The following is a 23,032-nucleotide window of genomic DNA, read 5'->3' on the forward strand; positions in this document are numbered from 1 at the left end:
TTCATTAAAATAGGTATACTGCATAAACCTTTTTGGCTTTGTACTAATTAATTTTTAGGATTAAAGGTAATACTTTTTCTAAAATAAAAAGGCCAGATCATCATAAAACACAAGGTACTTCTAGACCAGGGTTTCTCAACCAGGGTTCCGTGGAACCCTAGGGTTCTGTGATATCACTAGGGGTTCCCTGGGAGATCATAATTTATTTAAAGAATGATTTCAATTTTGGGCAACTTCACATTAAAGAGGTAAATTTCACTCTTTATTTTTAGTTTAAGAACTCTGTTAATGCATATATACAGGCCTATGCATGAAACAAATATAATAATTTTATAAATTCTGGCCTATATTTCAGCCTGAATGTGCAGGGGTTCCCCAAGGCTTGGAAAATATTTCAAGGGTTCATCAAGGATCAAAAGACTGAGAAAGGCTGTTTTAGACTGTATCATCTCATCTTTTCAGAGTATTGCTCTGTAGATCCAGGGAAGGAAATATTAATTGCAGGCCTAGCTACAAAATGCTAGGGAGTATTAATTGAGTGGAAATGGTCACACAGATGCATTTTGATGCTGCTTTTAGTTTGGGGATCTTTCTAAAATCAGTAAATCATGGAGAGAAACAAAAATTACATTCAGTTATAACAAGCTACTCAGCCAGTCTTCCTACTGCATTTTCAGTATCAATCAATTTGGAAATGCATAAATCAAGCAAGGTTGTTTTTCCTCATGAAATGTAAGTGAAGGGCAGCTCCACAACATCTGTAATTTGCAAAGACCATCTTCAAGTTGGACTGTTATTCATCACACTGAAATGTATATGTGTTAAGGTCTTTCCACTATCCACTAAAATTCACTGAAGCTTGCAGTTCATATACTTTAACTCAGGAATCCTCCATATCAAAGAGTAAGCTCTGATATAAAAGTGATGGACAACATTATTCCTGGTTCTTACAATATTTTTACAGTTTGTAAATTAATCTTTTGGAAGATGAGGCAGCATCCTCACATCATGGGAACATGAGAACAGCCAATGTAAGCTGTGGACTTGCAGCCACAGCTCAGTGACAGAACACATGTTTTGTATGAAGAAGCTCAGGGTTCATTTTCTGGCATCTCCAGATCAAACTGACTGATATTTGAGATACCTGAAGGCAGTCAAGCAAGATGCACCCAGGGTTTGGTTCAACAGAAGCATCTTCTCTTGGGCTAGACCAGTGTTTCTCAACTTCGGCAACTTAAAGATTTGTGGACTTCAACTCCCAGATTTCCCCAGCCAGTGATGCTGGCTGGGGAATTCTGGGAGTTGAAGTCCACACATCCTCAAGTTGCCACGGTTGAGGAACACTAGGTTAGACATTCCTGGCTGTGCCAGGCACAGTAGTGCCTGTTATTAAAAAGTTACTTGACATTTTTGTGGTGTTACTGAAAACAATTATTCTATTATTAGGCAATCTGCAGCTATACTGATAGCCACATAGTAAAGAGATTCATAATAAAGCATATATATTGTCTGAGAACAAATTATTTTTCTTATAATAATGTGGTGAATTTAGGACACCATATTTAAGTCCCCTTTTGGGAGAGATGGGTGGTGATAGAAAATTGAAGAATAAATAAATATTTATTTATCCAATTTATATGGCTGCCCATCTCAACAAGTGACTATGGGCAACAAACAGAGTTAAAATAAAATAAAAACAATTATAAACATTACAAAAGTGTATTATGGCTAGTTCACACCCAACAACCTTGGAGTTGAACATATGGTGGCATAGGGAGACTATCATTCTGCTACACTAAGAGAAGGCACCCACCTGCCTTCTTCTGATACTATATTATAAAACAACGGCATTCTGTTTGTAGGATATTATGAATGGAGCCTAGATCCATTTTTTGGGGAGGTGCCTTCTAGTCAGTTTTTGACTCCTGGTGACTGCCTGGACTATTCCCTGAAATTTTCTTGGCAAGGTTTTTCCAGAAATGGTTTGCCATTACCTCCTTCATAGGGATGAGATCAGACAGCAGAGAAAATGTAGATTCTATACAGAAGCATCTTTGGATGGATCTACTGCAAGTAACTGTTTATCAAGGTCCCTGATGTGAGGCGTATTAAATAGAAGTTTAATATTAGACAGCCCAACCACCCAAGCTTCTTCCCCTTGCCAAAACTCACCAACTTCACTCAGATATACAGGGTAGGCTATATTTAAGAAAATATAAAAGTCTTCCATTTTTCTGAAGCATCTGTCTGCATCTGTAGCAACACTGGTAGGTAAAGTCTATGAAGTATTTTTTTTTTTAATATCTGCTACATGTGGCTCTAGTAGCTAGACTTTGCCCATTCTGGTTATCAGTGAAGCTGGGAGGCTCCGCCCCCACTGTCCAAATTGGAGTCTAAAGTCTGGACCTCAATGAGCAGAAATATGCTCAGGCTCTCACTGCGAATAACTCCTAATAAAATCCTATTATTGTTCTGACAGTTTTTTTTAAACTGTTCCTGCACAGCACAGCATCAGCTCGTTTACATTGCTTTTCTTAGGGTAGAATCCCCTTGGCACCGATCCTTAACATCACTGGCTGTTTCTCCTCCATTTCACACCTCCCACACCCTCAAGGCCTGGCATCAAACTGCACAGCTTTCATTCTTCTGTGTAAAGAAGAGAGTTATCTTCCTCACAGCCAGTTTTTTTTTTCTAGCACTCCTTATTATCTCCAGCATGTTCTCTTCCTCACCATAATACTGGATATATATCTGCCCCTCCTGCCACAAATTTCAGTCTGATTAATCTCCTGAAGCAAGAATGGAGAACAGTCAGACCAGATGGGGTCCACAGAACCCAAGCAGTCCTCATTCATCAAAGTTCCCAGAAACTGCAAATGGCTTCTGGGAACTTTCTAAGATGTTTGTAGAGGAAGTTCCCTACCCTGTTCAGAGGAGATTTAGCTACTTTGGTAGTTCATGGCAACTATTCTTGCTATCAGATGTTATGGAGGATTGTATTAACTTTCCAGAGGGCCATGAAGCCCTGGCTCTTTTCAAGGGCTTATAGAGACATAGTGGAAGATTGACTGTGCTGCCTGGAGAAATGCCATATAGTGTTTGGTAGGGATCTGTGTGTGGGTTTGCTGCTGTTTTCTTCTATTTAGGGGTTTGCTATATATATTTCAACTTTACTGTACCAAGTCTTCTTTCTGAGCAGTTTCTATGATGGCCAGACTCAGCTGATGGACTGGCGTAGAAACAAACAACACGAATGAACAAGTGAACGAACGAACGAATGAATATTATAATGAGTGTTGAAGTAGGATACAACTTCTAATCCATTCAGCTTTTGAATGTTGGAAAGGGTGATGGAGCTATCTTTCTTCTTCAACAAAGAGAAGCAATTTTGGAGGGCTGGCTTTATCTATTGACATCATTATCAGATCTCCTGTACCCTAAACCTAAGTAACCTAAGGTAGTAAACCTAAGAAGGTTTACTAATTTATTTATCATTCTGGCTTATCAAATAGTCTCCTCATCCTGTTCTGTCAAAAGCAGAGGATGCTTTTGATATGCTTCTCTGTAATCTAGTTCTTAGAAGTATGATCAAACTATTTTTTATTTTTAGCCACTGAACAATACTGAAATGTTGCTGGTTACCAATACACATATTCCCTTATCTTTTGATCCATCCATATTGCTTCTGTGTCCACTGTCTTGCTTTCCTCCTATTCTTTTCCATTATTCCATACTACTGAGTGGTGGAAATGCTTTCTATCTGCCGCAAAATGAATGAATAAGTATATAATTAAATATTGCATCAGCTATACACCGGTATCAAGTTGTTAAATCCTAATGACTGCAGGTACATTTGGAAGACCCCAGATTTGTTGTAATGTTAATCGAATAAGGTAGCTCAGGAGAAAACGAAAGAAACACACAAGACCAATAAAAAAGTATTTCCATACGAGAAATAAAACACAAAACTAGAGTTATTTATGCTCCAGTCAAGCCATCCCAAATGTATAGCAGATCTCTGGTGGAAACAGCACACTTAGAAAACTAATGTTTATTCATTAGGCTGAACAAAGATTTCTTGGTACTGACTGACAATCAACACAGATAATCCCTTTTGGATTCTGAAATCAAAATTTGAAACAAAACACAATCTTATTATCCTTCTCCATACAATGCCTTTATAAAATGAAAGTATTGTATAAATTAACTCAATCACTTCTGCAATAGCTATTATCCAGGCATGGCTGGATGGAATATAAAGATTGCCTGATCACGCTAGGCTCCATTTGTTGGGGATACTTCGTAAGATTTCACAGTGAGTGAATATGCTAGAGGGATCCAATATTTTCATTAAATTTGATTTCCTGAGCAGCATATAAAATATCTCTTTCATTTCTCTATCGCAACAATAATGAGGGTGTTTAAAAGAAAGGCGACATTTGTTCCAACAAGCTTTCCTATAGGACATGTATTCATTGTCTTCCACAGAATTACTTTGATGTCAGTTCTGATTATAGAATGAAATATTCCTGCCATCACTATCCCACAAAGATACATGAAAAAGATAGACAGAGAAACAGGAAAAATTGAAGAGCACAAAGCCACTGAACTTTCAAGCTTGTCATTTATTTAGTCTTCCACACAATAATATTTCAAATGAGATTTAAGGGTACACCTAAATGTTTATCCAAGAATAGGATAGCGGGAAATACATCCCATAGTGCATTGTTAGTACAGATTAAAAGGTACCTCTCAGAGTTAGTTCAAAAGGATCTTATATTTTATGGATGTTGGAAGCATCTTGGGAATAAGTTTAATTAACCTTTGCCTACCCAAAAACTGTAAGAGGGAGAAATATAAGACCAGCTGAAAACGAACAAGGAACAGGACAGCACTATAAGCAGTTTTACAGTGTTCAATGGAATTTGCCTTTTAGAAGCATTAGAACTGCTGCATTAAGAAACAACAGCTATAAATACTACGCAAACTCACTGAGCACTTTGAGTAAGCACTTTGAACTCAGTAGTTTCATCTTTGTAAACATAGAAAGATCATAGTATTCATTATGAAGTAGTATGCAATTGTAACTTCCTTGCAGGGAAACACTGTGCATATGTAGACCTTTTCGCTCTAATAAGGGTTTATACACCCAGGCATACACTACCAATGTTGAAACTAAAAAACATAGTTTTGTTACTTGAGATAAAAAAGGGATCAGGTAGTTTCATGGCTATCAGGGAAATTAAGAATTCAGTTTCTCATGCCTCAGAACTCTTGTGCTTTTGCTTAACATTCTTATGACCTAATAATCTTTACCTTATTACTGTTCCATGTATCCTTAATATCTAATGATTAAAGAGGATAAACCTAGAACCTTTCTGATGAAGTCACAAACAATATCATACATTTCTTTACATAAACTTAAGAAAAAACTAAAGTTCAGAGAAGAGGCTGGTGAGGCAGTAAAAGACAGCACTGTTAACACTTTCTGTTTATGATGTAAATGAGGAAAGGAAGGAAGGAAGGAAGGAAGGAAGGAAGGAAGGAAAAAGAGTGATGAAATACTTTAAGATATGAAGAAACAGTTGATGGTTAAGCTACCTCAAAGCTAAAGGTGACAAAAGAATGGACTATAAAATAGGACAAACAAAAAGGAGCAAAAGAAAATAAAGCATCTTGTTTTTAAAAGTGGCACTTTAAAGGTAAACAAAAAAGTTACTGCGTTTTCAGCTCCGCCTGCTGAGCCCACGGGCACAGCTGTTCAGTCTGCCATTCCCACCAGAACAATTTTATCTAAATTCTAAAGATACTGTCTTCTAGAAGACAGAGGAACCTGAATAGAAATGAGTGGGCCTACTATGAAGTCTGAGATATATACAGTAGATAGATGAAAGTGGAGTCTCAAATATTGAGGGTAAAGAGAAGAGTTGAAGCAGAATTGTTTTAGATCAGAGGTGCAGTCATTTAACATCTAAGTAGTTGTGGTGGATTTAGTGGCTTTTCAGACTTCTTGCTAGAATACAGTTTATACCCTAGGAAGCTTTTAAGCTAAGAAAAAAGTCAGGGCTAACTCTAGCCCAAATGATGTTCTATGCACTATGTATCTTCAGAGCTGTTCCTCCAGCTTCTTCAACGGATGAGTGTCTTATTTTTAAATTACTTTCTACCTGTTTAATTATTTTGAAACATGATTTTCATATATGGTTATTCCTGCCATTTAATATAAAACTTTCATGATTGTGATTGTCTTCACTCTTTCCAATCATATGGAGCCAGTTTGGTCTAGTGGTTAAGGCACCAGGCTAGAAGCTAGGAGACTGTGAGTTGTAGTCCTGCCTTAGGCATGAAAGCCAGCTGGGTGACTCCCTCTCAGTCCCAGGAAGAAGGCAATGGCAAACTACTTCTGAAATCTTGCCAAGAAAACTACAGGGACTAGTCCAGGCAGTCACCAGGAGTCAACACTGACTCAAAGGCATAACCCACCTGCCTTCATAAAATCATGATTGGTGTAAAAATTCTCATTAATATAATATGTGTATACAGGTAGACAAACAACTTTTTCGTTAAGAGAATTAATCCCTGGAAAACTGCTATACCACCCTGGAGAGATCAGATTGTTATGGTCTGGAGGAGGAATATTCCACTGTGGAGTTCCCAGAAACAGTGCATTACTGGAAGGGGAGGTCTGGCCTGGGAACAATATAAACAAAATTATGTTCTTCAGCTAATTATAATCCTGTCTGTCTGTAATGGACCTTGAGTGTGAGGGGTGAGCTTACTTGCTCCATCTGCAGTCTGCCTTTCCAAACAATAAACTTGCACTGTTGAACTCAGCTTCCTTTATCCTTTATACTCATATATGAACTGAGATAAGCCTTGATGAGTGTCATACTACATTGCCAAGGTTTCATCCAGGTGTGAGAAAGAAATAGATTAAAAAAGAAAATTTGCAATTTTCTTGAACTATTTACATGCATACTTACTGTACTGTAGGTGCAACATAGTCAACGTCCTTAAAACAATTATATAATATTCAGAAAACAAAATTCTCTTATGCCAACTGTGTATTGTTTCTTTAGTTCTCTGCGGAGTTCAGAGAACTGTTCTGTGGAAAAACCGAAATGTCACAATTATTTATGTATGAGTCACTGTGGGAATGAACCTTGAAGGTTTTTATTTCTTGAAAATCTCAGGGTGCCTTCTGGCCTTTATATTTTCCACCGAGTTATGGTTACTGAAATACAAAGCGTGTACATCTTATATTAAGTGAAAATGGCATGGAGCCATTGCAGAGCTCAATTTTCTCAGCTAAACAGATGAAGCTGGGTCTCTCAGTCTTTTCCTGGTCACCATGCCATTTTTGTATTTCTCTAAGAAAAGCAGTAATTTAAATGCTGGTGTGCTATTTTCAGTGGAACTTGTGCAAGAATCATTTTTTTTCCTACTTTCAAATGGCAGTAGAGTTTTTCTTAAAGTCTTACTTTGTTATATCTGCTTCTTGTATCTCACTCTAGTTGCATACCATATTTGAGGAAAAATTCCTAACCTATCACCCAACCCAGAATATATAGTACTGGTTTAATAAAGTATTTTCAAACTGTACAACATACTTAGCTGAGCTATAAAGGTTTTTATTGGTGCTGCCCTGTCCTTGCAAATGGTGGGGCCATGATTTGTTTAAGCAGAACATTCCAATAAATTTTTATATTATGGTCTGTAGATGTTTATTGAAGACACACCAAGTAATGACACAAAGGGTATTGATGTGTAGAACTTCAGATGCTCCTCGATTAATGATACTTCTTCTCTAGAGGTCTTTAAAACTGTGGTTCAGTGTTTAAGCTTATCAATCTGTGACTCAGGACAAGCTTTCTGCATATCTTTTACTACTAAATTTCTAGTATCTGCCACTTTTAGCAACTGATTCTAGGAAATTATATTGGTATCTATGCATGTAGCATTTCCAAAATTTAGTCTACAATGTTAGCTAAATAGATGGAAATTTGATCTCTCAACCCTTTCCTGGTCACTATATCAATATTTAATGCATCTATTTGATTTACAATAGGAGGACTATATTAATCTACTGTAGGAGGACCGTAATGCCTTACAAGCCAACCTATATATAAGCTTGGATGCTTATCCAAGGATGTCTAGAATGCTCCTCTGTTGATGCATGGGGTTCTTATTAAGAGTTCCACTTATCCATCTGCAGTTCTTGACACTACTTCCAAGAATTCCTCTATTGCAAAATGGCAGGAAAGATCCTAAAAGTAAAAGGTCTTTCTGTTCAATGAAGGGAGCTTAGGATCAAAGCAAACACTTCAAAATTCATAATAAATTACTCAAACACAGATTAAAGTAACCACACACACAGAGACAGATGTGTTTGTGTCCAGGCTTAAAATCTGCAGAATAAATGTCAATTAAAAGACGAAGAGGAGAATAAGAACCAAAGGCTCCAATGTAGACTTATCAAACCTGATATAGTCTAAATAACCCTACTGGCCACATTTGGTGGGCACCAGACTGATGAAGACTACTTTAGAGCAAGGCTGGGTAATGTGTATCACTTGAAATATTGCTGAATTACATCTCCTAGGAGTCTAAACTAGGATGGCAAATGTGAACTGTAGTTCAGCAATGTTTATTAGCTACCCATTGATCAGTCCTGCTCTAGAGTATAAGACAGATTTGAGCTGGCACCTACAATACGGTTATTGGGACAGCATTTCATAGTTTCATTACAGAAACACATCTTATAATTGTAAAGGCATCCAGAGCAGGGTTTTATCATAGTGGATGGCTAGATTCATATGGGAAGATGGTCTTTCAAATGCTAGCATTTTGAATGGGAAACCAATGAAGGTTTTCAAGCCTTGACAAAGTATTTTCCATCTAGCATATTCAATTTAGCAATTATTTTTGCCTATAGATAATCCAGATGATGTTGGAGATAAATTTTCTGAACACTTGACACTGGTCTACCATTGAGACATTTTCTAGGGGCAGTTTTGGAACAGAAAAAGATTAAGGTGTGAAGCATCCTTAACAGTTTTGTAAGCAATTTGAAAGTGTTATTATTTTAGCCACAGCTTATTCCCCTTAGTAGAAAAAATGTGCTCTAAATCACAGGCATAAGAATCAGACAGATCCTCAGTTTTCAAAGCTTCTTGTTCTGATAAAGCAGGCTAGAATTGTCCTCCTGTTCATTAAATTTAAATACATACATCTGAAAACTATAAATAAATCACAGACATTCTTTATATCTGCTGGAGGTTTCTCATTTGGACTCTTAAAAGAAAGACAGATAATCCACCTGATTTTTAAAGGAAAGACTTCTATGAGCTGGTGTTTATAGAAATGCAAATAATCTTCTAATGCATACAAGCTCACCTCACAGGGTTGTTGTTGTGGGAAAAATAGGAGGAGGAAGGAGTATGAGGCACGTTTGTCACCTTGAAATCTTTATAAAAATAATAAAGATGGGATAAAAAAATCTAAAAAACAACAAAAAAAATAAACCTAATTATACATAGAAGCTGCAATTAGTACAGATTTTGAGGTGCAGATTGCAGGTAATTGGGATCAGGCATGGGGAAGGGCAGTTGTACTGGGAAGAAGAGAAACCCCATTTAGGCATTAAGTCACACAGTGGTTCAGTTTACTGGACGAACAGCTCCTCCCAAGCAAGAGCCAGCCTTAAGATTAAAATCAAATATATCCATGCTTTGCAGCAGCCAATTTACAACCATTTGTTCTTCTTGCTCATTCTTTTGGTTTCTTATTCTTATAGGCAATCAGGTAAATATGGTAATTGTTTGGGAACTGCAGGCTGAATCAGTTCAGGAAACAGAAAGCTAATGGAAGGTCAGCCCATGCCGCACAGAGACTGTCCAAACTATGCCCAAGCATCATCTGTCGTAGAACAGACTGCAAGTTCAACTAGAGCTCCAGCAGGTAGTTTGTAGGTAAACATGGCCCTAGTTACCAGCCTACTGAATGTGAGGGCTTTTAAAACTAAGTTTCAGAGCCTTGTCTAAGATACAGGCTATCTGCAGTTCTCAGAGTCTTCTAATTGGGAGGAATGCCTGACATATAGTAATCCCCTCCTCACAAGAAGGTCAGCCCATAGTATCTCATGTGGTCATAGCTAAACATGATTGCACGTTGCATTCAAGAAAGCCAATTAAACACTAAACAGCTGACAAGTGTTGTATCATCGAGGAACAATATAGTCACGCAATAACCCAATGCACTCCAACTACATATAGAAGTAGAAACTGTATCATGAGAAATACTGCTAATGAAAATCAGTTAGAGCAGTTATTTTTTTCAAGCCATGCTAGTTCTCCCTCAGCAGACAAACAATATTACTGAGAAGTAGGGCAATTCTGTGGTCACTGTTATCTTGCAAATTTTAGCATACTCTTGGGGTTGGCTGAGGAAGAACAGTGATTCTGGTTTGACTAATTGATAGTATAACAGTAAATGATATCCTTATATTTTACCTTGCAGCACAAAGCTACAGGAAAAGAGGAGGAAGGATTATGGAGGGACTATCTTGCAAAGCCAGTCATGCACAATCAAGACAGCATGTGTCCCAAATTTGGGGGCTGTCAAAAAGCCTCTGGAAAAAGCATGGATGCTCCCAGGTTGCATGTATTTTCAGATTCTGTTTTTTCTTTCACTGTTGTCATTTTACAAAGAATTGCACTAATGATGGCAAAATGTGGCGATTTATGTGTAAGCATCACTATATATTTTATAATAGTACATCTTAGGGAACAGAATGTAAGGAATAGAAGAATGTTTTGGTAGGATCCTAGAGAATCACTTAAACTGAAGAAAAATACCTAGTATTTTTTGGTAGAAGTTGAAGCTGTCGAACTTGATACACAACACACAGCTCCCCAGAAGGTCAAGCCCACAACAACCAACTATCAAGAGAAGCTTCACACACTAAACTTGGCTAGATTGTTTTACTGAAGGCAAGAAAGAAGTCACATATGCAGAAATTCTGCCTCTATGTATGTCTGAGCCCCAGGGTTTGAATTCTAGGCCTTTTCCTGCTCCTTTTCTCTTTCCAGCTTTGAAAGTCAGAGACATCTGTTCTGTCTGGCTTGAGAATCACTGCTTGGTTCCCTCCTTACCAGCCTTAGCCCTTATTCAAGTTTTCAATTACTGACCTTTACTTAGGCATTTAAAGCATGGTGGGGGAGAGGAGAATAGAAATATAATTAGTCTTTTTGAAACTCTTTGAAACCTCCTCTAAAATTTTTACCTGAAGAACTTTCAGTTTTTCTAACTTACTTATTTAGGCAAAATCAAGGGACTGCTAAAGGATGTACTGATGCCAATGTAGGCATTTATATTCAAAAGCTATATGGGCTCTCCAAAAGCTTATTTTTGTTGGTTGTATTCAAACCCAATCCAGTGCATTTCAGATGTCCCTTTAGCTGGACCTTTGGTGGCAGCTTGACATCTTGTCTTGCCTAATCAGTGAGGAGGGTCTCAACCCATTCACTGCACATTTTTCTTACGAATGGCTTGTACCAGCAACAAAGCACTTAGTAAGGCACCCTCTCCTCTAGTTTCATCTGTATTTATTAAGCGACTCAGATGGGACTGAATAGCATAGAGAAGGCACATGTCACTTCCTGGCTCGTTTCTGCCTCTTTTCTCCTAAATCTATCTATCCTAATAAAGCAGCTTGTCTGTGTGGTTTACAAATGGGTTAAAAGGCTACCCTAGTTTTCCTTGGGCATAAAGAAACACAAATCAAAGTCCACTCTCTCTTATTTTACTTTGTCAAGAAGCAAATGTTTACCACTGATTCAGATGGCAACTAGAATGTTATACTTGACTGAAGTCCCAATCTGTTCTTTTGCTAAAGGGGCACTTGGGATTTCTAATGGGACATGGAACACTTCCCTTTTGGTGCACTGACTGAATGCAAGGCAGTTTAGCTGAGAGTGAAAGTCATTATGGCCAGTTTATAGCTGTGTGGTGGCCTAGATTAAATGAGTTTGAAAGTACAAACATATGGAAGCCATGTGCCTCTGACATACACATAACAAACCTTAGAAAATACTAGCAGTCTCATCAGAGATCCTGAACATAAAAGATCCCCAAATCTAAACATCTTCAGAGAACAAGCATTCCTCTGACCTGTTAAAGCCTTTTGATCCAAGTACATGCATAAGTTAAATACTTTGAATTTGCATCTGAATTATTTTATCTGAATATTAAACCTAGTATAAAATTAAAAGGTTGAGTAGAAATTAAATCTCTTCCAAGTTTGGGGGCCTGAAAGCAGAAACACCACATTCGTCTATAAATAAAGTGCAATCCATTCAATTCTGCAACACATTACCTCCCTTCTCTGCCCAGACTACAGCTCACAGAGCAGAAAGCCAAAATTAGGTATACTGTTCTTCAGCTGGTGTCACTCAATAATACATACTACTTTGTGGGTGCCACAGGGTGCGGTTCTCTCCCCTCCTGTTTAACATCTACACGAAGATGCTGGGTGAGGTCATCTGACAGTTTGGGGTGAAGTACTGCTGGTATGCTGGTTATACTCAGCTTTGTATCTCCATCCCCAGGGTGTCTGAGTGATGCAGTAGATGTTTTGACCCAGTGCCTGGAGGCTGTGGGGTCCTGGATGGGGAGCAACAGGCTTTGGCTTAATCCAAGCAAGGATTTGTTTGGACCTTCTGGTGTCAGGGATCTTCCATCTTTGGTTCTGGATGGAGTGGCACTCCCTCAGATAGACTACACAATCTGGAAGTCCTCCTAGACTCACAACTCCTGCTTGAAGAGCAGGAGGCAGCCATGGATAGGACGGCCATTGCACACCTTTGGATTGTGCATCAATTGCACCTGCTCCTGGACCAGGAGGCCCTGGCTCATGGTCACTCATGCCCTTGTGACCTCCCGTCTGAACTACTACAACACACTCTACATGGGGCTGCTTTTGAAGAGCATTCGGAAGCTTCAACTAGTGCAGAATACAGCAGCATGGGTAGTAAATGGACCTGTTATTTGGGACATGTGACATTATTATGTGGCATTGGCTGCAAAGTGCTTCTGCGTGCAATTCAATGTGCTGGTAATCACCTTTAAAGCCATTCATGGCTTGGGACCAGGTGTCAGCCCTCCAACGTAGACCAGACTAGGAAACCAAAATTACTCAAGCTAGTACTATTTTTTTATAAGATTATAGTAACAGAATCTTGCAAGTCTGAATGCATTTTCCTCCTCCCTCCCTTTACCTTTGTGAGAACTAGGGAGGGTCTTGTCTGAGATGTTTACTCGGGTTACAGATCTGACCCGGACTCAAATCTCTTTTATCTGACTATTGTCTTGGCTGTGACTCTTCCTCCTGTTCCTCAAGGTTATTCCCTCTTCCCAGTACATCAGGTTACTTAACGGATCATCTCTCGCCAGTTGTTTCTACCGGCCTGTCCAGTCAGGCAGGATGGGTGTGCTCTGGGTCCTATTGCCTGAGGAATGTTGACTGGCGGGGCCCAGAAGATGAGACTTTTCTGCCATAGTGCCTGCCCTCTGGAACATTCTCCCTCTGGAGATCAGTTTGGCCCTGACCCTGCTGGCCTTTTGTAAGGCCCTAAAGATCTGATTCTGTGCTTGGGCCTGTGGCCCTAAGTGTGTGAAGGGACCTGTCTCCTGGCTATGCAGATGATCGTTGGTTTTCTCAGCTATTTTAATTTTTGTATATGTATCTGTTTTTATTTTGTATTACTGTTCCCTGCCCAGAGTCATTGTTGATATGGGTGGCTATATAAATTGATTACATAAAAATTAAATAAAAATAATATATTTAATCCAGATAACATAATAAATTGAGATTGTGCAGGATCTTGGAGATACCCCAGTGCAAATCTTACAGAAAGAAGATGGCTCCGGCTTAGGACAAAATATGAGGAGACACTGGCGAAAGGGTCAGAGAAAAGAAAATCACTAGAGCCGTCTAAAGTCCAGGACCTTGAAATCCAAGGTGACACCAAATGGGCAACCAAAAAGCAACAAGTGATGGTGATAGCATCTGACACATTATTTCCTAGTTGACATTATGATGTTGAGGTCCAATTAAGGCTGCTCATTGCAACATTATTTTTTCCCTTTTAAAATTAAAAAAAAAATCTTATACTTCACAGCAAATGGATGAGTAAGTAATAATAATAATAATAATAGTAATAATAATAATCTCTTAATCATAGATTATTTTGTCCACAACAAAAGGGATGTTTAATCCCATATTTTTGTTTTATTGCTCTCCAAAGGGAGTTCTTCATAAAACCAGGGTCTAAAATTACTTTTCTTCACCATAGAGAAAAACTTTACTTAAATAGCTTAACAAAAAAACATGAATAGAGTTAAGAAGATGTCATGCAGATTCATCGTTAGGGACGTTAAGGAGTAAGCTAAAATTATGGGAATCCGGAGATAAGTAAAGTAAGAGCTTTAATCCTCACCAACAAATTCAGGTTAGTTTCCTCCTCACTGTATTAATTCTGGGATAGTTTAAGGTAGATAGCCAATTACTCAGAATAATCTGTTAGAATACCAGCATATGCCATCACAATATGCTGAAGAATATTCCCCAGGTATGTGGCATCTTTTACAACCAGTGAAGAGGCACTGATCAAAACTTACATATTACAGGTAAAGAGTGAGAGAGATCCATCTTACCAAAGTCGCAAGAATATAGTGGTATCCTATCCCATTTTTTTCAAGCTTGATTATCTGTAATTATGAAAATAAGACACAAAACATTTTACTGGCAAATTGAGAAATGCCTCTCTGATAATTTTACCCTGGTTGTGCAAGAAATAATAAATTTTTCATTGGGATTGGAACAGCTTAAAGAATATAATTCTTACATTCAAATACAATCTCTGATACATGGAGGTATGCATACTACCACATAATAGTAACCTGCAAGTGAGAATGAAAAATAAAAATAGTTCATCCTCAAATGAAGATGTAAACCCAGTATGCTTTCAAATTATGTGTCACAAGCATTAACAACACACTGCTGTTTGTCTCACAAGCCAAGAAGATTATAATCACCAGGCAAAGTTTATGAACGTATCACCCAGACATATATTCACATTTGGCAAAACCAAAGCAAACAAAATACAGAATGAATTGTCTTTTGCTTTGCTGCAACACCCAAAAGAAGACTTGCTTATTTAATTTTGAGCCTTTCCCACTTGTACCTAATGACAGCCAAGCATGTGATGACATCAATTTTTCTGCTTGGGGCTCTCGATATGGCATTATCACATCCCAATCCATGAATGAGACAGTCAAAACTCTTAAGGGATTAAAATAGTATTTCCTCTTTATTCCATGGTGTGTGTAATCCATGTCACCCATTTCTTTGGTGAGAAATCGGGACTGTGGTGACTTGAAATAGAAGCAACAGATACTGAATAGCAATTGGCAGTAGGGACAGCAATTTCATGCCAGTAAAGATTTCTGCCAACTCAAATATGGGTGGAGAGCACTCCCACTCGGCAGCGGAGAAAAGGCCCTCAGTGACCACTGTGAATTCCTGGAGTTATCTTGGCTTACAGATACAAGAAATGCAAGTCTCTATCCAATTATTGAAAAAGTAGGCAAAACCAGAACTATGAATCATACGCACTGAAAGAAATAACTGGGTTGGGTAGAAACTTAGGTCACATTTAGATAAGATGCACTGAAATTGATTATATTTCATAATTTAATATCCCGATTGATTTCAATAGATCTACTGAAAAAAAATATTTACAAATATTGCTAAAGACAAAAGTTCTCCCAAGTTTGATTAAATCTGGATCTAACTCAAACTGTGAGAACTTCCTTAATGATCAGACCATCCTCTAGCAACCACTCCAGACTTTCCCAACCTGGGTACCCTCTGAAACGTAGATTTCAAATTGCAGAAAAGCCAGCCAGCATTGCTAAGAATTCTGGGAGCTGAAGTCCACATATCCAGGAGGTACCCAGGTTAGAGAAGGTTGGACTAAGCCATCATTCTGCTTTTAACAGAATAAATAATAAGATATCTGGAAGCTCATACACAATGTACAGGTGTGCCCTGGTATTTTTTAGTTGTTTATGTAAAAGTATATGACTCTGGACTAGGAAATTTCATTCTGCAATCTACAGTTATATGCACTGAGAATATGACAAATTCTTTATGAACTTTATGCATTAAGAATATGACAAATCATGTTCAAAAATCTTAACTGTGGTCCATCGCCATAACTTGTATCACACATAGAAAGGCACTTTATCGAAGTCTAAACAACAGGAGTTGTTTAGGCTACAATGAACACTATGGAGATCTTGAGAAGTACCCTTTATCACATCTAGTCTATATCTATATCTCCTCCTAGAATGGCATGAAGGTACAAATCTCCAACCCTAGACATCAGAAGCAAGCATAAAGGCACTGATACTTGTTCTCCCATATGTGCAACAGGCATTTTCTTTCTAGTCTGCTCTAGCTGCGGCATTCAGAAATCATGTAATTGTTCTTATTGTTTGAGAAATACAATTAAAATTCTTGAAACTGAAGCAAGGGTCATTTAGTCAAACGTTCCTGTGCAGTGGTCATGGCTACAGTTAATGTCCCTGCATTATATAATGTAGAGAGCACTCCAACTGAAGTAGTGCAGAAGAATGACGTAGATCTGTACGTTGATATATGATCTTCCTATCAAATGAACATTAACCATTGCCTGATCAGTCTCACTTCACCACCATCCTGACCTTTTTGAACTAAGTGCAGACAGTTTGTTAATGTAAAACATTTAATGGCTTCTAATGCTCCCATGTTTCGTTGCCAGTAATAGATATCATTGCCTTGGTGAAATCAAAAGGAACATTCCTAAATGGAAAGTTAGTTGTCCTATTGTTCATCTAATTTTAATGGCATTGAGGTTTCTTTCTGTGCCATACATTTCTGATTTACATTGACCAGAAGAGTTCGGACCAGTGATACCTGTTTTGGAATAGAAAGAAGGAGAGCAGCCCTGAACTATTTGTGCCAAGTTTCACCCCTCTGTATTTTTTATTAGAATTCCAGCTATAAACAAGAACAGACACAATACAAATTCAATTCCAAACTTTCTTCTCTTTTCTTTCTTGTTTTTTCAATTAAATATCAATCCCCAGGTGAGATCTGTAGAAATGCTACACAATGTCATAAAGATCCTCAGCATTACAATTATCACCAAATGGATTAGTTGTTATCGGACACTTGTTTCTATATTAACTGGCTCACCTGGCTTAGAGTTTTCCAGCTGAAATGCTCTTGAGTATACATTAAAAGCTGCCTGACTCCTATACTAATATCCTTGTATCTCAATTAGTGTTATCAGAGCAGACATTTGTTAGCACTTCTGGATACAAATAAGTAAGGCTCCACCACCTTTCCTACGATAGAGATCTCCTGGGTAGGATAATTAAATAATGACTGAAGTAAATGTGTCTGGAAGTGCTGCAGATCCATCTGATTTTCCATGCACAGTTGCTTTCTATGACATGAAGTTTCCCTATACAGACCATTTCAGTTTCATGATAATTGGCCAAAAGAAAAAGAGGTTCTCTGATAAGTGATCATCGTTAATCACAAAAATCATAACCTAGTGTAGGATAAAAGAGGAAAACAAAAATTTTGTTGCTTTGTTTTTTAATGCACATTGACTTTTTTTATTGCTTGTAAGAGGGGTTGTATTTTTAAATAACCTAAACAAACTAGTTAACTCTAAATAAATTAAATAAATGGACATTACATTTCTTTACTGAATTTGTACTGTGTCTAATTCACCCCATTCCATTACAAAAGGATTTTTAAAAATAGATAATGGGAGACACAATAGTTTACAACTTAAATCTTACTTCAGATACAAGTGCTGAGTTAAAATCAATTGGTCCACATCAAACTGGGTGTTCTATCTCAGGCACACTAGCTATCAGACTAGCTACTGATCAAATCAATCAGGAATGAAGAACGAAATATTTTATAGCTCAATCAGCAGCTAATTTCACACTCTTGTGCACAAGATTCAAGACAATGAATAGGCAACATAAGCTAGGGTCCAAAAACAGAAGGTGCTGGGAGTCCATGAATCCAGAATGTAAGAAACATGATTAACCTAGAAGGCTAAGTCAAAAACAGATAGCGAGACATTTTTCCAGCAATGGCTATTAAGAACGGAGGACTCATAAAGTTGGTGGAACTTCACCCATTTGCCAGGCATGGAGGCTCCTCCTCATCAGTAGAATTGCAAGCTCTTACTTCCACAAAGACCTGGCTTTCAGATGTATACTGCATCCGTGGGTCTGAATTGACAAATGCCAAAGGGCTCAGTGAGGCCTCAGCTTCTCTATCTTAGTCCTGGATAGTTTGGACTTATGATTGACTGACCCTGATCCTGAACTTTCTAAGCTCCTTTCTTCCATTTCTAAGGTAAAGAAAATGTATTCCTGGGTTCGCTTCTTCCTTCTGATGGTTTTTATCCAAAAAGGGAATGAAATGGAGGCATTTCCAAACCTCCAAATTCAGTCTTATGTTTGTGTACACCTCTGCTTCTGAGCTTTAATATTTGCACTGATCAGATGTAGTTTTCTGCAGATGAAGTAACTTAGACCATGTGTATCTAAAAATCTTTCCTCTTCCTAAATTATCTCATATCTAAACCAAAATATTTCTGTCAACAGTTTGAGATCACTGTCCTTAGTGCTGTTGAGTTTAATTTCCTCAAAGCCTTGGTGGCTTGAGGAGGAAGAGCAAAAAGTTTTATTTTAAGGGGGAAAAAACACCTAGTCCTTGCACAGACCCTTCTCCCACTCGATTATTTAAATACTAGGTGGTCTGCTAGGAAGAGTTTTGAAAAAGTAGCATTTTTCAAAGTGCATTCATATTTTTGTACAGATGTCTTCTTGAGGAAGTTCAATCAGTACTTAAAACGTCAGCAGAGAAATTTCATCCATGTATATCACCTGTAATCTCAGGGGAATACATCCTCCTTGAGATCAAATGAAATGTTTTAAAGGCAGTCTCCAGAAAAACTCACATATACAGCTGTGTGACAAACTGCAAGGAAAAGGGCTCCAAAGTGTAGATGCAAGGAAGTCAAAATTTAGAGGGCTGGAGCACATTAGAAAGGTCTTCATTTAGGCTTTCCAATTTGTAGTCTAAGCTAAAATGTTTCTTCCCCAAAGAACAAAAGCAAGCTTCTTCATTACAGTTGTGAAAGACAAGTCCTACCACTTCCCTTTCATTACTACATTTCAACTGTACAGTCTATACCAGTGTTTCCCAACTTTGGCAGCTTTCAGATTTGTGGACTTCAATGCCCAGAATTCCCCAGCCAGCCATAAGTTCTGCAACCATGCTGGCCAGGGAATTCTGGGTGTTGAAGTCCACACATCTAAAAGTTGCCAAGGTTGAGAAACACTGGTATATACTGAGCAACTCTGAATCCTTTGTGACTGCCCTACTAAATGCCTCTAAATGAAAGAGCTGTTCCCCAGCAATGTGATTCACAGCTCAGGTTTCAGATGTAAGGCAACAAGTGAATACAAATAAACAGATGGGAGGAGCCCAGGGGAAAAGTGTGATTAATATGATCAACGCACTAATCCCAGAGTTCCAGCACAGCAGCTGTTTTGTCATGGACAATATTTAATGTATCAGAGCTGGCCTACAATCTGTACAGGGATTTTCAGAATATTTCCATTCATTTCTGCAGATACATCTGTACTTCTACATGCCCTTCTGGGCTATGCCAGCCACTTTTCTACATGGGCAGTTATTTCTGAAACCACTTGTGCAATATATATCATGACAGCAGTTGTGTGCCATGTGTATATATGATTTTATTGTGCACCCCGGAGTTCCAGTCTAGTATAGCATCAAAGATGCTAGACTACAGCTGGGGAGACTCAGATTCAAATCCACCTCCAACTACTTCCATGTATTTAAAAAAACCCATCGTTTTGTATTTTTAAAATAACCACAGCAACAACAGCATCTGCAAATTGCAAGATTTACTAAAATGAATTCAATCTCTTTTAAAAGAGGGTTTGCTGCCATGTTTATGGTATTTCATTGTCAATAATAAATAGCATGTCTAGGCATAATTTCCAAATAATATTTTAGTTTTTCTTGCTTTATTTTGTGTAGCCTGAGCCCCTCATTTTAAAATGGTGTGTTTTTAATTGTATTTTAGTTTTGGTATGTTGTTAGTCTTGGATTGGATTAGATTTTGATAACATTTTTTTAGGAGGCAAGAAACAATTTCTATTATGTTGTGGCTTCAGTAAATAATACATCAACAAATATTGTATGTTGCTGTTCCAAAAAGATCCTTAATTAAGACATCAACATTACCTTCAAACGCCTATTTATATTTTTTCAAACCTTTTTATCCTGTTCTCTGCAACATGTGCAAAGGCTCTAATAGCAAAAAGTTACACAGTGGATCCTAGCACCAGAAGGAAGGTAGAAGCACATTCTACTGCTCCTGATTCTGTACCCATAGATACCAGTCTTAGTGTGGAGAGTGTTGTTGCCATCAGAAAAGCCAGGTTTTGTGGAAATTCACCTTGGAAAGGTCAGTCTAAATGGAAGTAAGTTATTACCTCTGGGTATTTTGGTTTCAACAATCAGATCTGACAAGCAATACTTGTGAGCAATCTTGTGGTCTCAGATTTTAACTATAATGTGACCTAGCTTGACTCTACTATGAGTGCCTCTGTTGTTTTTAATCTGGGACTGTAGACTGGTTACAATGCCTTCTCTTCTTCATGCACAATTTAAAACCTACCTTGCCCAAGATAGCATTTAGTCGCTCTGATTCACAGTCAACGACCACGACCCGTTCCTTCTTCTTCTCCAGATTTTGGAAGAGTGACTTGTAGTCCTCTTCTGTTGTTGTCATTATGTTTACTGCTGTTACCTGCCAGTTTTTCTCTGCAGCTGTATCCAACACTTTTTGCAGCACTGACAAACCTGAGATGAGATAAGATCAGATCAATTCTTAGGAATGGCTTTTGTATCTTTCTCATTGCTTACAACAGTCAGTGAAATCATAGCTCTCAGAAATGCTTCGTTTCTATGTATACCCTATACTCTCAATAAATCCAAGGTAAGAGGCAGCATTTTAATATCTAACATCTACCTGATGTGTTTACAACACATATTCATATATTTTACATTATAACATTTATATCAACTGTTTACGTTAGATCAGCATTATTGTTCCCATTTTGAATGTCCTGGAGGCTGGACAAGCCTACCTGTGATATGGTGATTTATCTAATGTAACCTGACACATTACATGACACAAATTAGATTTGCAGTGCCCTCTGTATTTCCTATAACTAATAAGGACTTAATTTCCCTATTCCAATCCAAATCTTCCTTTGCCCCATTGCTCAGTCAGACTTACCCCGGTCAGCATCATAAATGTACATAAACTTCTGGCACTTGTAATATTCAATGACACTGATGAGGGCATCCTGAAGTTCTGGGCGCAGCTGAATAACAAATTGATTGGATGTGTCAACAGGGAAGCTAGGTGTTACAAAGCAGACATGTAGTGCCCCACAGAAGGATGTGAGCATGTTGACAGTCCTCCTCTCATAAAAGCCAAAGATAGCATAGACCCCCTTGGAGAACTGGGAGCAGACTGTGAAGAGAAGAAGGGGAAAAAAAGAAAAGAAAAGTCAGATATGCGCCGAAAGGAGTTAGATACACTTCCATTTTATTCTGGCTTTATTCCTTTGCAAGCAGTCGTATCATTCAAAGCACTGCCACTGGAGGAAGTCTCAAAAACTGAATGTTCCATTCTTTTGCCCTGTCAGGACAGTGAGTTTGTTGATGCACTGTTATTATTACAAAATAAGGTCTGGAGTGACACTTTTTCAAATATCTCCCATGGGAATTGAGGTTTTAAAAATGATAGGATTAAGTTGTATCTAAGTCACTCAATCAAGCAAAGGAAGAAAGATGCTGGGTGAGGTTTGTGATATATCCTCATATGTTATATTCTGCTGTATGGCTATTTCCCCACTGGCTAGGAAAAATGCATTAAATGTTTCTTTAAGTTAATAAAGCCACTTGCTTCTCTTTTGACATCAGATAAATACGGTAGTTTATTAAATGTGGCAATTCTAAATCTGCAATGTATTATGTGGTTATACGCAAGCATTCTTTAATTTCATGCAAAATTAATATTTCAATCTATAGCATCTATATTAAAACTGAAAAGGAAGTCTACCCAGATTAAAGGCAGATAATGTTTCAGAACCATGTTGGGTTTTCAAAACTTCTTGTTGATATGACAATGAAAATAAATCTGCTGTGTTTTCTCGTGGCCTACCTCTTGGCTGTTCGTGTATCTAGTATATTTAGCATGTCTGAGGTGAGTTTTTCTTTTTTTTAATAAGAATTTTATTAAGTTTCAAGCAAAGATAAAAGATACAGAAAAACAAACAACGACAAAGAAAAAAGAGAAAAAACTAAAAAACTAAAAAAGTGTAGAAACACAAGAGAATTTTTTTTCAAAATTGCAAAAAGAGGTGACTTCTGACTTTTATCAACAAAGATATACAACAATTTTCCATAATCAATCCCTTAGTCTATATTAAACCAAAATCACATTATTTCTATAAGTCATTCCATTGGCAAATTATAAAAAAATCACTAAATACAGTTGCTCCCTCCCCTTATATTAAAAGAAAATATAAACCTCCTAATCAACTTCCCCCAAAGATAACATTTATTTAATTATTTTCTTCCTACTACTATTCTATACATTCCTTTCTACTATAATAAAGATCAAACTAAAAAACATATAAATTGTCTGCCATTGTACTTGATAATACAAAAAAATTAATAATCTTAATCATATTAAGCCCCAAACCAGACATTTATTATACCTTAATAATCTTAATCCAAATCGTTAAAGATAAATGAAATCAGCCAAACCCTAAAAGCAATCCA

At 37.7% G+C, this 23,032-nt stretch overlaps 1 protein-coding gene across 2 annotated transcripts in view; it reads right to left on the reverse strand.

The window, feature by feature from the left end:
• The window catches only part of GRIA1 (glutamate ionotropic receptor AMPA type subunit 1), a 97,285-nt gene extending 75,562 nt beyond the window's left edge, over nucleotides 1–21,723 (reverse strand). For both annotated transcript variants that reach the window (XM_063292166.1, XM_063292165.1), the window contains exons 1-3: nucleotides 21,477–21,723; nucleotides 20,853–21,037; nucleotides 14,716–14,769 (exon numbers count right to left, since the gene is read on the reverse strand). In XM_063292166.1, coding sequence (XP_063148236.1) covers nucleotides 14,716–14,769; nucleotides 20,853–21,037; nucleotides 21,477–21,651 — 414 coding nt within the window. In that variant the 5' untranslated portion in view covers nucleotides 21,652–21,723. The remainder of the gene's footprint in view (nucleotides 1–14,715; nucleotides 14,770–20,852; nucleotides 21,038–21,476) is intronic.
• Between the last annotated feature and the right edge of the window lie 1,309 nt (nucleotides 21,724–23,032).

The sequence above is a fragment of the Candoia aspera genome, chromosome 2 (genome assembly GCF_035149785.1).
Source record: "Candoia aspera isolate rCanAsp1 chromosome 2, rCanAsp1.hap2, whole genome shotgun sequence".
In the NCBI taxonomy this organism is placed as follows: domain Eukaryota; kingdom Metazoa; phylum Chordata; class Lepidosauria; order Squamata; family Boidae; genus Candoia; species Candoia aspera.